Raw genomic sequence first — 15,613 nt, forward strand, 5'->3', positions numbered from 1 at the left:
GCGTTAACTCCAGCCTTTAACACCATTTATTGTGAAAACTGTGTTAGAACTGTGTGTTATAACAATTTACAGCAAAGAAAAATCTAGTTCTGCTGTGGAGCCACAACAGCTCTGCAGCAGTGGAGAGATTATTCAGCTGCGCAGGCCTGATTCTCACCCCAAACAGAACCAGGGTCACTGATGAGAATTTTGTGGCTAAAGTGTTGCTGAAGTTTAACAAAGGACTCTGAGTGTCATGTCTGTACATTTCTTTCTGAAATGTTTAAATTGGAGCAGTCTTATTTCAGCAGTGCTGCTAAAATGCTTTGCACAAAATAGTTTGGTTTGTATCCAGTTATTTTTGTTGATTTTTGTTAGGAAAAACCTGAAATGACTGACCTTTACTTAGTCTAAATTTTTGTTGGATATCACGCCTTTGGTTTGATTGTTGATTACACTTAAACTTACTTTTTTTTTTGGTGATGTGTCTTGTTCACACTTTCAGTTGGGCTTGTTTGGTGTGTCAGGTGGAGATTCACAAACATTCTGACAATGACGCTTTGAAAGTAGCTAAAAAGTAGTCACTACGTTTTCTGGAAAAGTAGCTAAATTGTAGCTAGCTGCAATTTTTTTAGTAGCTATCCCAACCTTGATTAGAGCTTGGGGACCTGCCCTGAGTGAGTATATGCATACTTTGGTGGCTGTCGGGAAAAAGAGAGATTGCGGCTTTGTTGGGGTAGAAATTGAATGGGACTCTATAGGAAGAACGAGGGATGAAAAAACGACACAGAGAGGAGTGCGGGTCAGTGTGGCTGTGGATTAAAGCTTGGGGACCTGCCCTGAGTGAGTATATGTACTTTGGTGGCTGTTGAGAAAAAGTCAGATTAGGGTTTTGGTGGGGGAGAAAATCAATGGGACTCTATGGGAGGAAGGAGGGATGAAAAAAACAACACATAGAGGAGTGCGGGTCAATATGACTGTGGATTAGAGCTTGGGTATCTGCCCTAAATGAGGACATGTACTTTGGTGGCTATCGGACAAAGAAGTAGTAGAGTTTGTGTGGTGGCGAAAATGAATGGGACTCTATGGAAGGAACGAGGGATGAAAAAACGACATATAAAGGAGTGTGGGTTAGTATGGCTGTGGATTAGAGCTTGGGTATCTGCCCTGAGTGAGTGCATGCATTTCGGTGGCTGTCGGGCAAAGACGTAATGGAGTTTGAGTGGTGGCAAAAATGAATAGGACTCTATGGGAGGAATATGGGATGGAAAAAAACGACAAACGGACGAGTGCGGGTCAGAACAACAGTGAATTTGTGCTTGGGGGCTTGTCCTGATATAGTGTATACGAAATGGTGTCTTTCGTTCAGCAGAAGTACATAGATTGACATGCAATTTTTCACCCCATTCATTCCTATGGTAAAAAAATGCGCAAAATCCGATCAAAAAGCTGTATACAAGCACGCATCACACAATCAGACCGGACAATCTGGAATTGGAACGGAGTTGATATCTCGAAAACTGCCGGACAAGTTACGCGGCGGAAATCCGGCAGAAAAATAAGAATAATAATAAAAAGAATAATATAAATCGGATAACAATATAGTTGCGCATTGCTAAAGCATAATAAACAGATTCATACTACTGTCTTCCAGCATCATTCCAAGAATTAATTACATCATGCAGTGACCACAGACAATTTTCTCAGGAAAAGTCACAAACTCAACTGTTCTAGTTTCACACCCAATGCCACAGGGGGCAGTCCTGCACTTTGGCTTGCGCAACCGACGAGGAAGACGACTGCGGATATTACGGCAATCTTGTGAATAGAACAGATAAACAAACATGTCTTCTATATAATTTTTATTTGCAGTGTGTTGATCGTGCCTCTATTTTGTCGATTTCTTTCGAGCAGATCACCTTCCTATGCCATTTTGGGTCTAAAACATTTTTTCGAAAAAGCTTAAGTTGACAGTTTTCTCTCCGACTCCAACTAGCGAGCTAACTAAATTGTTTGCTTCATTCCAAAGACGACGGATTAAAATATGGCGTGAACGATGAGTGTTGCAACCAACTTATTCAGTTGTAGCCAAGGGTAAGTATGCTGACGAAAATGGAGATAACCGCCGAATGTCAACGGCATTTCAAAGGATTTCCTTCTTATTACTTAGCAAAAGAAAAACGAATAACACGTTCGTAGTAGGCACTTTAAGTGTTTGCCTCTTCATCTTGTTTGCATGGCGTGAGGAATCAGTGAAGTTGTGGGAATAAACAAATTGATGTATGGCTAGATGGATTTTTTTTTTCCATGGCTTGGTCATATCATATCCCATTTTCAAAACTGTATCGCTGGTATTACAGGTGTTATTTTACACCGTTCAGCACACTTTAAACTTAAGTTAGACCTAACACAGCACGGAAGAGGCAGCAGTTAAGGCGCCTGATCACATGCAGCTAACGTTAACTGCTCGCATCATCACATCTAACTACAAACCGAACAGCTAGCTTTATTCAGTTTAGTGGGCTAAATGTTGACGTTTGTGGATTTACCTCTCTAAAATGGTCGAGCTGTTTGATTCGAAACTGCCATTTACATTATTTACATGTGACCAGGCTCGTTAAATCTGTGGACATGATCTATACTTTAATATAGAGTTCCAGCCAGCCTGCATGAGTATGGCTCGCATATTTTATCAGTTATAATTCATTCTTCTGGACAGGTGTGTGTGAGCTGCCCAAAAAACACGAAGGGAATCGAGGCCAGGGTGTTTGATAGTGGTCAGTCGGACCTGAGGTAGGTTAGAGCTGAGAGCTTCGCGATGGCCTGGGCTTTGAAGTTACCGCTCGCTGATGAGGTGATCGAGTCCGGGCTCGTGCAGGACTTCGACGCGAGTCTGTCCGGCATTGGGCAGGAGCTCGGAGCTGGAGCCTACAGTATGAGGTACGCAAGAGCTCAGCCCTACGGGCTTTTGTCGTTTGTCTGTTTTTAAGATACAGTAGCCACGATTTAGTTTGCTTACCGACTCTTACATTGGGTGAAACTTGTTTTCTGAGATTTGAAGGTTCAATTACATGGTAAACAGATGCGGGAAATAACTTTTTTCATTTACTTTGTTTCAGAGGGGGCTAGTAAATAGTTGCATATACTGAGTTACATACACTCAAGTGAAATTTAGATAGATTTGTACTTTACTGAGTATTTTCAAATGGTAATACTTTTACTTGTACTGAGTATATATGTGAGGGAAGAGATTTGTTTTTTACTCAGTTAAGCTATGTTTAGTCACTAACATTTAGTTGCTTACACTTGACAGCATCTGGGCTACTTTGTGATTGGGTGCACCTCTGAATTTTGAGTTTTATGATTTTATTTCAAACCAAGGGTGCATCAAAAAGACAGAGCCCATGAACTTTAGTTCATATAATGATAGATGTACTAAGTGCAGTTTTAACCTGCTACTTTTGTACTTTAATCAAGCTTTGGAAAGATTTTTACTTTTACTTGAATTATTCTTTCACTGAATTAACAATACTTTTACTTGTAAATATGATTATAAGTTTAGGCTTCTTTACCCAACTTTGCTCAATTCCATATACTTGAGTAAAAGTTATCTTAGGAGTTATCTTTTGATGTAATTGTGAAATGGAAAAAAAAAAATAGGTATGTTTGAGAGGTAAAGTGAAAAGTAATCTACTTTCTGCCTGGATGTTATTATCCAGTTCCTTATTTTTGGGTTTAATTTCATTCTTTCCTGTTGTTGATGGCACTTAATCTACTTTGTTGCTAGTAACACCTCTTACTTTAGAGCTCCAGCATTTTATTTTAGGCCTAGAAAAAGAGAACAGTGCCTAACAGTCCTAAGTTTGTATGCTGATAGATAATGTATGCACCAGATAGTTACACCGCAGTTCGATTTGCTATGTAATTTCATATCTGAATAGTTTTTTGAAGTTTTACTGCACTTCAGACTGTTTTTTGGTATCTCAGTGTAGTTGTACATTTAATTTCAGTAATGTAACTTTTACTAGGACAGTTTTAAACTACACTGTCATCCTCTCATAGTAATGATTAAATGGTTCAGTGAACTTGAAGGGTTTGATAACATTGATAGTTAAAGCAGTCTAAAAGAATCATTCTAAGTTAACAGTATTTAATGGCAGATATGTGACCAACTGGATCAGAAGGTGTCGTCGTTATTTTGTGTCATTAGTGTTAAGTGAAAAGTGACCAAATAAAAAAAATAACATTAGTTTCTATCTTTTTTAAGGGCAATTATCAGTATCAGTTTTAGGAAGACATTTTCTATGGATGTTTCTTTACTGTATTAAAAGAATGTCAGATTATGTATAAAAAAAATAGATAAGTAGATTGGTGTGTGACAAATCTCAAATACGTTTTTCTGTCTGGGTTCTTTTCCTCTTTCTACAGTGATGTACTGGCTCTCCCCATCTTTAAGCAGGAAGAATCCAATCTGCCTCCTGACAATGACAATAAGATTCTTCCTTTCCAGTATGTTTTGTGTGCTGCCACATCACCTGCTGTTAAACTGCATGACGAGACGCTCACCTACCTCAACCAAGGTCTGCTAATTCTAAAAGATTGCATATGGCTAAACGATGGTGTGCTGCTTTTCCACATATAAAGTCTGCCATTCATTTTGAGAAACAAAAAAGTCCTGACTTGTAGTTATTCTCTGAATAAATATATACTAGAAAAGCATCCACAAATGGGTTATATATATTTTTTCAGTTTTGTCAGATTGTCTTTCTGTTAAAAAATACTGTCAGCATTAACTGTAATGGTGTAGAAATTGACTGAATGCTGTTATCTTTAAAAAATTATGTTTGTAGGACAGTCTTATGAAATTCGGATGCTGGACAATCGGAAAATGGGTGAGCTTCCGGAGATAACTGGCAAAATGGTGAAGGTAAGGAGTTTGTTTTGAGATCTATCAGTCATGACTGTACTGGTGCTCTCTTGCTTACTCACTGCTGTTTTGGTCTTGGTGCCTATAGAGTATCATCCGTGTGGTGTTTCATGACCGGCGGCTGCAGTACACGGAGCACCAGCAGCTGGAAGGCTGGCGCTGGAATAGACCAGGTGACAGAATCCTTGATCTAGGTGAGTGGAAGACTGCGTGTTTAAATCTGAAGTGCTGTACGGCTTTTTTCATATCAACAACATAAACTTGTATTTACAAAAGGTTTTGCTTGTGCTTTGGCCATTGATTTGAATGGAGCTGTTTTTTTCTACCTTTTGCTGATATATTAGAGCAGCTTGCAGCAACAAAAGGTTAAATTGATGCTTAAAAAGTAATAGCTTGCATTTTTGATGAGCCAGAATTGTACAACAGCAAGTTAAATATATACAGAGATCTGTTAGTTACAGAAACGTTATTTGTCTGTGTACAAATAGCTTTGTGATAGCTAGCTAGGTAATATTAGCTCTATACATAGTAATTGACCCACATACTCATGTATTAATTGCTAATCGTAGCTAACATTAAGCATAAATTATATGAAATTCATATTTGTGTTCCTTTGATGGGTGGCCTGGTGCTTTAACAGAAACATATAGGATTTAAATATAGCGTAGCACATAGAGAGTATTGGAGTAGTTAAACTTGTTCAGCCTAAGAGTGAACGGATTAAAGAGTTACAAGAGAAAATAAATTGAGCATAAACGAGAATAGGTATTTATGGTGCTGGTAAAAAAAAATGCTTAATGGTGATTGTACAAAATGACCTTATTACACCTATTGACAACTACTTTTCAGTATAAAACCAGACCTCAGACACACTTTAATTGATTTGTATGTCAGTTAACAATAGAAATTCAATGTATGATATATACATGAATAAATGGCAGGGAAACATTCATTTTGCATTCCATTTTGAATTATTTTAGATATTCCTATGTCTGTTGGCATCGTGGATCCCAGGGCAAACCCTACACAGCTCAACACAGTGGAATTCCTGTGGGACCCCTCAAAGAGGACTTCAGCCTTCATTCAGGTATCTTCTATTTCTTTATGGGATCTGTTCAAATGTTTTGTACAGGTTATAATGTTTTCTGTTAGCCTGTATGAATGTTAGGTGTGCAATCACAAGTGTCTTCTTGTTTCTTTGGTTTTAGGTTCATTGCATCAGCACAGAGTTCACAATGCGCAAGCATGGTGGAGAGAAGGGAGTGCCGTTCCGCATCCAAATCGACACGTTCAAGGAGAATGAAGCAGGAGAGTACACTGAACACCTGCACTCTGCCAGCTGCCAAATCAAAGTCTTCAAGGTGGGAGCAGAACATGTTATTTCTGTACTTTCAAAATGTAGCACACTTCCACATCTTATGTTGATTTTTAGTTGGAGAGGTAAATATTGTTGATTTTAGGATAGGTGCAGATAGATAATTGTGCACTTGGGTTTAATGTTTAGGCACATGAAGTCCCTTTTAATTCACCATAACAATACAATGACTAACCAGTGTGGCCTAAGACACATCAGTATCATTTGTAGTCGTGTAATATTTGTAGGAGGTTTATTTTATAGGCCAGTGTCTTTTGAATGGTTAATCTAGAAGTCAAATATGTATTACTCTGTTCTTCACAATTGCAGTGGTAATGTTGTAATTGTTATACAGTTTTATTTAGCAAGCATGATGTTATTATTCCGTTCTTATTATCTTGAAATAAACTAGTTTGCAGTGAACCATTTTCCTCCTAATGCAATGTTAATGCAGTTTTGCTCTGTTGGTTTATAGTCACAGTGTAATCCCACGATTTCCAACTTAATTTAATCTTAAATTACCCAATCATGCCATTGTAAATTAAATATAAAGTTAATGGTACCACTGTAACTCATTGTCTCCTGTTCATAATTATTTGTAGCCCAAAGGTGCTGACAGGAAGCAAAAGACAGACAGAGAAAAGATGGAGAAGAGAGCACCTCAAGAAAAGGAAAAATACCAGCCATCCTATGAAACTACCATTCTTACTGAGGTTTGTACATGGAAAATGTGTCCTAATAAATCAGTGAGTTGTATTTTATGATCTCTTGGGAAATTAAAATTTTCTTGCATTTTATTCCTTGTAGGTGCACATCCTCTGACATCCTCAGTGTACAACATTTTTGACTTCTGTATGGATTGTTGAATATCATGTTTTCCTCCTACAGTGCTCACCTTGGCCTGAGGTTACTTATGTGAATAACTCTCCATCACCAGGCTTCGGCAGCACCCATAACAGCTTCCCTGTTGCTGAAGGGTAAGAAACACTGTTGAGTTTTACTACTGTGTTGTTCCAATCTTTGACAGACCTACCATAAGTAATAAAAGTTAATTTATAATGTCTTAAACCAGGGCTGCCCAAAGTGGGGCCTATGGGTTAAAGTCAGTCTGTAAGCACAATTGATTTGGCCCTCTGTCTGTCCCAATTTCCTTCCTCTTCATCAAAAACATATTGCATACTTCTTGTACTTAAATGTTCATTTTTCTTTTTAGATTGTAATGTACTTTTGGTATTGACTCATATAGCATAATGTACAAATTACATTTTGAAAAATCTGTTTTGATTAACAATACACCTACCGTCCTTATTTGTGTACTCTTTTGTGTTTTTGGCCCTCGGTACACCACAAACATTACATTTTGACCCCCGTAAGACAAAATGTTTTGGCGCCTTATTATTAATTATTTAACAGGCCGCATCCTCTAAGAGCCTTCTTTGTTTATTTTCTTTATAGATTTTTTCTTCATGGTAACCTTCATGTCACCTAATCTAGTTCACTTCTTTCTAGGAATGGATCACCAAATCACCAGCCAGAGCCAGTGGCACAGGTAGCAGATGTGAGTTCTTCTTTTTTCTTCTCTTCTCTTTAAGTATTTGTGCTGACTGTAAATTATAGTATGGCTTTATGTATAAGGAGTAGTTTGGAATTTGGTTAATGACTACATCCTATAAACTGGCACACAGTACCTGGTGAAATTACTACAGAAAACAAACAGAAATAAGACATTTTTCTGCAAATGTGAGTACACAGTTTCTATTTATTTGCAGAGTTTAACATATTGGGAAAATATAAAATATAAAATGTGCCATAGCCTTTGTACAGACAACATTTTATATTGAATTTTTCTTCAGTATGTTAAATTTAGCAAATAAACATGAATTGTGCGTGAATATGTGAAGAAGTGTGTTCTCTGTAGGGGATGTGTTCTCTTATTTTCTAAACATGTATTTTGACCAGGGGCACCTAGAAGTGTTATACAACTGTGTATCATACTGTTACATCATACTTGGACTTTATTTTGTGTCGTTTGCATACTTGTACAAACAGGAAATGCTGTGTATGCACATAAATGCTCTTTTTCCACATAAATGTACTTTTGTTATGCTGCTATAATAACATTTATTAACAGGTGCTTAGGCTTCACCTTCAGTCACCCTTCAGTCAGCAGTCTCATCCTGTGGGTCATATCCAGCTGATTTTCTTATATTTATATAGCCTGCATGTCCATACTCGGCCATCTTGTCCTAAAAACTTAAAATATACTATTTTGTGAAATAAATGTAATTGAAATTTAGACCTCTTTACTAGTTGTATCTTGGCACTAAGGCACAAGAGTGCTATTTGTGGGAGCTTTGTTGTATTGAAAGAATGTCTTTTGAATTATGTTTTGTGCCCCTGTTTTAAATGCAGTAGTAATTAAAATAGTAAAGTAGTTATTAGCCAATGATGTGATACAAACTAAATCTCAAACTAGGGCATATTCCATAATTTTATTATTACCATTAAATAGGCTTAGCCAGTTTAGAATGGAACATTTTCCTCTGAATTAATGCTGCTGTGTTGATCTGTAATCATAACATAAGCTTTCGGCTATTTTACTCTCAGCCTAACCTCATTTTAGTTAATCATTGTGGTGTATCAAATATACAGTAAACGCTACCAACCAAACATACTTTCTTCCATTTATAATTCATTATTTAGTATATATTCAACATGAAATAATCGCATAGATTTTTAGCCTTCTCACATCATGCCATCTGTTTAGACACAGTGAGCTAACTGTGAATTTATTGCTGTTTTGAAAGTTACTCTTAAACAGAACCTGGTGGTTTGCATAGAGCATCACAGTGGAAGTGGAAGAAGACCGGCCTTAAAACAAACTTCAGTAGTGGTCAGTCAGGAAAAGTCAGTGAGATGGAATCTTCCTTCTTGTTAAATGTTTTGAAGTGGGTGTTGGTCTACACTGAGTCTTTGAACTGTTTGTCTTTCTGAAAGTGGAGGGACTGTTCAGTGGAAAAAGAAAAAAGAAAGTCCTAATGACTTTATGATACTCACTCTAAGGCCTACCTGTGTCCTTTTTCTCTACTCTGAACAAACAGAACCTGTTGCCCACGGCAACGCCACAGGAATCGCAGCAGTGGCTCCATAGAAACCGTTTTTCGCCATTCTGCCGTCTCTTCACAAACTTCTCGGGTAATGGGATGTTCTGTGTGCGTTACATGCCATACAGCTCTTTTATCTGTGCTTATGTCACTCAGCAACCATACAGCACCTTACCTAAACTCTGTGGAGTCAAAGTTAGACAAATGTTACATGCTTGTAGATCCAAACTGTGTCTGTTTCCATTGAATTGCAGGCTACTGATTTTTTTTGTTGGTTGGAATATGTAATGTTGTCATGTGTCAGTTCCTGGGGAAAATGTTTTGACTTTTATTGCTTGTTAATTTTTTGTTGGGATGGTCATCAGGGGCAGACCTGCTGAAGCTGACAAGGGAGGACGTCATTCAGATTTGTGGCCCGGCCGATGGTATACGACTTTTCAACGCACTGAAAGGAAGGTAGGGATCAGTCTTCACAGTGCACAAATGTGTACAACATGTGTGTTGGCAAGATAGAAAGTGTAAGTTATATTTAAGCAAAACAGCATGAGAGGGAGTGTGCTATCACAAATAATATTACCATGACACATATGCTACGTTCACATTACAAGCCTCAATGCTCAAATCAGATTTTTTGCTTGAATCCAATCTCTCTGACACGATGGTTCATGCTCATTTAGGTAAGTGATTCAAATCTGTCATTAATGTGAACAAACCAGCGTCCTGAAATGACCCGCGTGCGCACATCCTACTCAGTAACATCAAGTGAATGAATCATGTGCGTCATGTGCATCATCAGCAAACAAACTAATTGTCAGAACAAGCCTTTGCTGCGAAGATAATTAACTCTGATAGTTCTCAGCTGTTCATTATTACTGCGAGAAGAAGGCGAAAAAGGTAAGATATGTTGCTTTTCCACCGTTTACAGGCTGTAAATTCTGTTAAAGCTGCCATGGTAACTCTGATTGATGGCGCATGCGCAGTAGAAAAAAAGCACATGAATTCTAATCCGAGCGTTCTCATTAAGGTTGCATGGCCACATATCGAGTAGGTATCCGATCTAGGACCACATATGAAAGTGACTCAGGTCGGATTTGAAAAGATCAGATTTGCATGTCCACACAGCCCTGAAAACATCAGATCTGAGTCACATTAGTGAAAAATCGGATTTGTGCCACTTCAACCTGGTAATGCGAACGTAGCCGTAAATCATCACAGACACAATGTTATTTGCGTAGGCATCAACCCAGGCAGTTTACCTATATACCTATATATGTGTATTTGACCATGCAAGAGAAAGTGTTAAGCTGTTTAAATGTAAAATAAAGTAAAAATAAATTCTGATTCTGGATAAAATAGGTTAGTATGGGATAACAGCAAAGATCAAAACAAGATTCTGATTTAATGGTAGAAATGTGATATATATGGGTATCAGTGTGAATAGAGTTTGAAGACTGTGAATATAGGGGATACTGACACCTATGTAATGGACACTTGACAACAGCTTTGCAAAATGAAAAAAAAAAAATGTAAAGCAAACAAGCCCAAATATTGTTTCAAATATATGTTCATACACTGGACATTTTTTCCACCAAAAAAGTAGTTCTAGCAGCTTAGAGTAATTTGATTATTAATGTTACTAGCAGTTGGTGGTAAGGGAAATTATATATGGGGGGGGGGGAAGGTGCTGTTATTAGATATAACTTATAAATGGGTAAAACCATTCTACCAATTACATTGTGTGGTGTTGCACACAGTATGCACGCACATGGTCATATGCAGTGTAGTCACTTTAGCCATACTGATGGGCATAGGCATATGTGCTTACATAGATTTGAATTAGTCAGCCCTCACTGATGGTAATTTCTGTGTTTGTGCATGTTCAGGGTGGTTCGCCCAAGACTCACTATCTATGTGTGCCAGGAGTCCCAGCATGCCAGGGAACAGCAACACAAACACGAGAATGGAGACGGCACCAGCAACACCTTTTTTGGTGTGTGTTTGTGTGTGGAAGATGCTGAGGGTTAATTTGCTTATTTGTCACCAATTCTTAACCATCTCCAGACAGTAGCAGTATGAACACTAGTTTTTTTTTCTCCTGTCCATATTTAACCTTTGCAGTTTACCATGCTATTTACCTGGAGGAGCTAACGGCTGTTGAACTGACAGAGAAGATAGCCCAGCTTTTCAACATCTCTCCACGCCAGATCAGTCAGATTTTCAAACAAGGACCTACAGGCATTCATGTGCTGGTCAGCGATGAGGTGATGTCTCACAGGGCTTTTTTTTTTACTCAGTCTAATAGATTCTCCTAATTATATCTTAACATTCTGTTTAAGTAATTGTAAAGTTATAGGTGATTTCATGAATGGGCATCCATTCGTGTCCCACACACACACATTTTCTAAGTTGCTTATTCTTCTGGGTCGCGGGGGGAGCTCTAGTCTATCCCAGCAGTCGTTGGGCGAAAGACAGGAAACACCCTGGACAGGTCGCCAGTCCATCGCAGAGCAGACACACAGACATATACATTCACACACACACATTCACACTCACAACTAGGGGCAATTTAGCATGTCCATTTGGCCTGACTACATGTCTTTGGACTGTGGGAGGAAACCGGAGCCATTTGTGTCCCATACATGTTAAATTATATTACAAATATAAAGTAAATATAAAAGCCATTTTATACATACATTATACATCTGCTGGTGATGCTGTGCTACTCCCAGACTAGGCATAGTTAGGGAGCAAAATGAAAAATTTCGTTTGTATGATTAATAAAGTACATACTCTAACATATAAATTGTCCTTCACAAAACCTTTGTATATGTTTCAGATGAATAACATAAAACATTAATAACTTAAACTAATTTAAAGCACTGTCCCAGCCCACCATGACTACATTTTACCCTGAAATATAATCATTAAAATACTTCAAACATCTTATTATTTTTGTGTTAATGTGCAAATCCATTTAACATCTCATCTTATCAGTCATCTGATGAGATGAGATGAGTTTTATATACATTTATTCATTCATGCATTCATTTAACATTTTTGACACTCTCAATCCATAACTGGGATAATATGTTTGAACTTTTAAAGTGACTAGTACAATATAATTGGAAAAAAAGAAAGAGAAAGGAAAGCTCATTTTTCTGCTTCCCATGACCGTCAGGAAATTCAGATAATGCAAAGTCCGGTTAGACATGTGACTTGTGCAATATTCCTCAGGGCTGAATGTGTTCAGGTAACAGTATTCAGTAAATGCTAAGGGACAGAAAAAAAAGCAGAAAAATACGCTTTCTTTTCTCTTTCTTTTTTTCGATTATATTGTACTAGTTCAACCATATTATCCCATATATGGATTTAAAGTGTCAAAAATGTTGAATGAATGAATGAATAAAGGTTAAATTACAATGACTAAATTGCACCTAATCATAGTATCACCCTTTTGTGTCCTCAAAGTAGGCTGTACAGTGGTTCTCTTTTACTTTTTTTTTTTTTTAATTGAAAATGTCATTGTGTAATACTGAACTTGTCACACAGAGAAACAAGTCCTAACGCCTCTCAAGTTTGACCTTATTTTCATTTTCTTTCCCACAGATGATTCAGAACTTTCAGGATGAGGTGTGTTTTGTCTTGGACACAATGAAAGGTACTAAATTTACTCTGTGCCTCTTTTAAAAGAATACTTAAGTGTTTTTTCTGTATTATCTCTTTCTGCTACATCTGTAGCATACAGTTGCCTATCACAGACAATCATTTGTGTAGTAAAAGAGTAGAGAACACATTGACTTGAAACACTCTTATAACATGAGCCAAAGGTTCAGCATCTGCTGATTGGCTTTTATTTTTAAGTGTTTTGTGTCAATGAGTTTTCTGTTCTTTTACTAAGTACAGTTGAAATTATTGTCCATGGTAATCTTTAATGTTCTAGAGATGTGGGAGACAGAGATTAGGGCTGGTTGTTTTTCAGTATGTTTTCATTTTGCTACTAAAACTGGTGCCTTGACTTTGCTATTCCTATATGATATTTTTACATACCATTTTTCCTCTATAAAATATATATATATATATATATATATATATATATATATATATATATATATATATATATATATATATATATATATATATATATAAAAAGTTTAACAAAAGGACATTTTGTGGCATACTATATTTGTACAAATTTGTACAAAAAAATCTATTCCAATATTCCCAGTCACAAAGTGGTTCCTAGCTGTGTTGGATTTTGAAGGCTGTGGAGGCCTTCAGAGACACTGCTGCTGTTTGCATTTGTTTTTGTATTTGTTCAACAGACTGCTGATGTTAATAACATTTCTCATCAGCCAAGCACCAGTCTAGATTTTAGAACAAGCATGCTTATTTGCCCACTTATGCTAACACGACTGACTGATTATTGAAATGTGATATTTCTTTCATACTTGGCAGTTTTTAAGTAATTTGACAATGCAATGTTAGTATTAAATTTCAATACCTAGTCCTAGTATTTCTTTAATTTAACTGTTTATTTTCACCGACTTGCTCAGTAACTAACCTGTTCCTGTATTTTCAGCTGAGACAAGTGATGGATATCACATCATCCTGAAGTGAAAAAGCAAAATGGGGAGAGAGTCAGCCCCTGTTTCCCATCAGATTAAACCTCCCGTCAGTACGCCCACCCACAGCTCCCTGCCTTCCACTCTTCCTGGACCACGCTTACGATTGTTTTACTTGGAAAGAGCATAGAGGCCACCGTGGGAAAGGGGAGAAGTGTCTGGCCCCTTCTGAAACCTTCCTGTCTTACTCTCTACAGAGTATCTGTACTGCCAGTACTGTCCTCCCCCTTCTGCAAAAGGTGCTTAGTCATTTATTTTTCCTTATGAAAAGTGTCTTCTTTGATGTTCATGTAATAGCTGAAACCTTCGGTGTGCCAAAATCTGTTGCCTGAAAACGACTGAATTGGTTGTCGTGGAACTAGCATTAGAAAATACTATCTGACGTGGTCCTCATGCATCTTACCACAACCTTCCTTTCCACGCCCTTCAACAGAAGTATTAACCAGAGCTCCTTCACACACTGTGAAAGCCCCTGTAGACGAAAGGAAGTGCGAACAAAGATAAGGATCTTCACGTATCTAAAGGAAGTGTAGCCTCAGGGTTCATCATGGGAAGACCTGTACAGGCTCCTAAAATGATGCGCCTTTGAAATTGTTCAGCGTTCTTGCAACTTTGTCAGATTACAGTAAACCTGATGACTGACAATGATTAGGAGGTTAATACTGGAAGTCTAGTATGAAAAGCAGTTGTACAGATCAGTTTCTTGGTTTTGTAGTGTCCGAGATTCATTGTTCTCATGTACTATTGTCCCATACATTATAATTTGGTTCTGTGTAATTATATAATCTGAATTCTGAGTCTGTTAGCTTATTCAAAGAGCATGTTAAGCTTGATATGCTGTCATCAGTCTGATTGAATTATTTTAACATCTTCCCTTGGCTTGCCAGTCCAAAAGCAAGATGTGCAGCTCTGCTCTATGTAATTGAGTTACTGACATGTACCTCATTTATTAACCAATGTTTTTAAGGGAAAAACTGTATTTATTTTACAGATCAAGTGGCTAAGAATTCAGTGGCTAATGCATAGTGGAAAATGCACACTACATTTTATTGTTAATGTTTTATCATACTATTCAGACAGTGGGCTCAGTTGGCACCACCAGGCATTATTCAGCTTTTCATTTGGTTGTTTTTTTTCTCCTGTTACACTCATCACTGTCAGAAGCTCTTGCTTTAGAACACTTTCTACATTTGCAAACGTATCTTTTAGCTTTTTAGGGGGAGAACATCTTATGTTTATTTGTTAAAAAAAAATCATGTTTTATGTAAGTCTATAATCCACCCATTTTATGTGGGTCATTCACATTTTTTTTTTTTTTGGTTGTGACCACTGCAATACAAATCCATTTGGGGTGAAAAACATATGCTTTAACTGCTTGTGAAGTTAGAGATGGTTAACAATGCTAAATGTAAACAAGACTGAGATGGAAAAGTCACTGAGGCCTCTCAGTGACTGTCTGTCTTTTCCCCCTTTCCTATGCCATTGCAACAATTAAAACGGCTTACCCATTAAACATAGTTTCCTGTCTGTCAGTCTTGCTTTTACAGACTGCTCGGGACATTTTCTCCTTTTTAGTAGATTTTAGTGCTAATTTATCTAGAAATTGGCTAGAAGTCAAGATGTTGAT

The 15,613-nt window shown here is 37.4% G+C and overlaps 1 protein-coding gene across 2 annotated transcripts; it reads left to right on the plus strand.

Annotated features, from left to right (window-relative positions):
- Positions 1-1,744: 1,744 nt before the first annotated feature.
- Positions 1,745-15,503, plus strand: tfcp2 (transcription factor CP2). 2 transcript variants are annotated; one of them, XM_036591417.1, is made up of 16 exons: positions 1,745-2,073; positions 2,699-2,919; positions 4,408-4,559; positions 4,830-4,906; positions 4,995-5,100; positions 5,887-5,993; positions 6,115-6,267; positions 6,863-6,973; positions 7,149-7,237; positions 7,770-7,818; positions 9,362-9,455; positions 9,730-9,820; positions 11,248-11,384; positions 11,483-11,625; positions 12,971-13,022; positions 13,944-15,503. In XM_036591417.1, the coding sequence occupies exons 2-16, from the start codon at positions 2,798-2,800 to the stop codon at positions 13,979-13,981; spliced, it is 1,521 nt and encodes a 506-aa protein (XP_036447310.1). In that variant the 5' UTR covers positions 1,745-2,073; positions 2,699-2,797; the 3' UTR covers positions 13,982-15,503. The 2 variants fall into 2 exon arrangements, with proteins under 2 accessions (XP_036447310.1, XP_036447311.1); XM_036591418.1 differs by having other exon boundaries at positions 11,248-11,354.
- The last annotated feature ends 110 nt before the right edge of the window (positions 15,504-15,613 follow it).

This window comes from Colossoma macropomum, unplaced genomic scaffold, assembly GCF_904425465.1.
Source record: "Colossoma macropomum unplaced genomic scaffold, Colossoma_macropomum, whole genome shotgun sequence".
Taxonomy (NCBI): domain Eukaryota; kingdom Metazoa; phylum Chordata; class Actinopteri; order Characiformes; family Serrasalmidae; genus Colossoma; species Colossoma macropomum.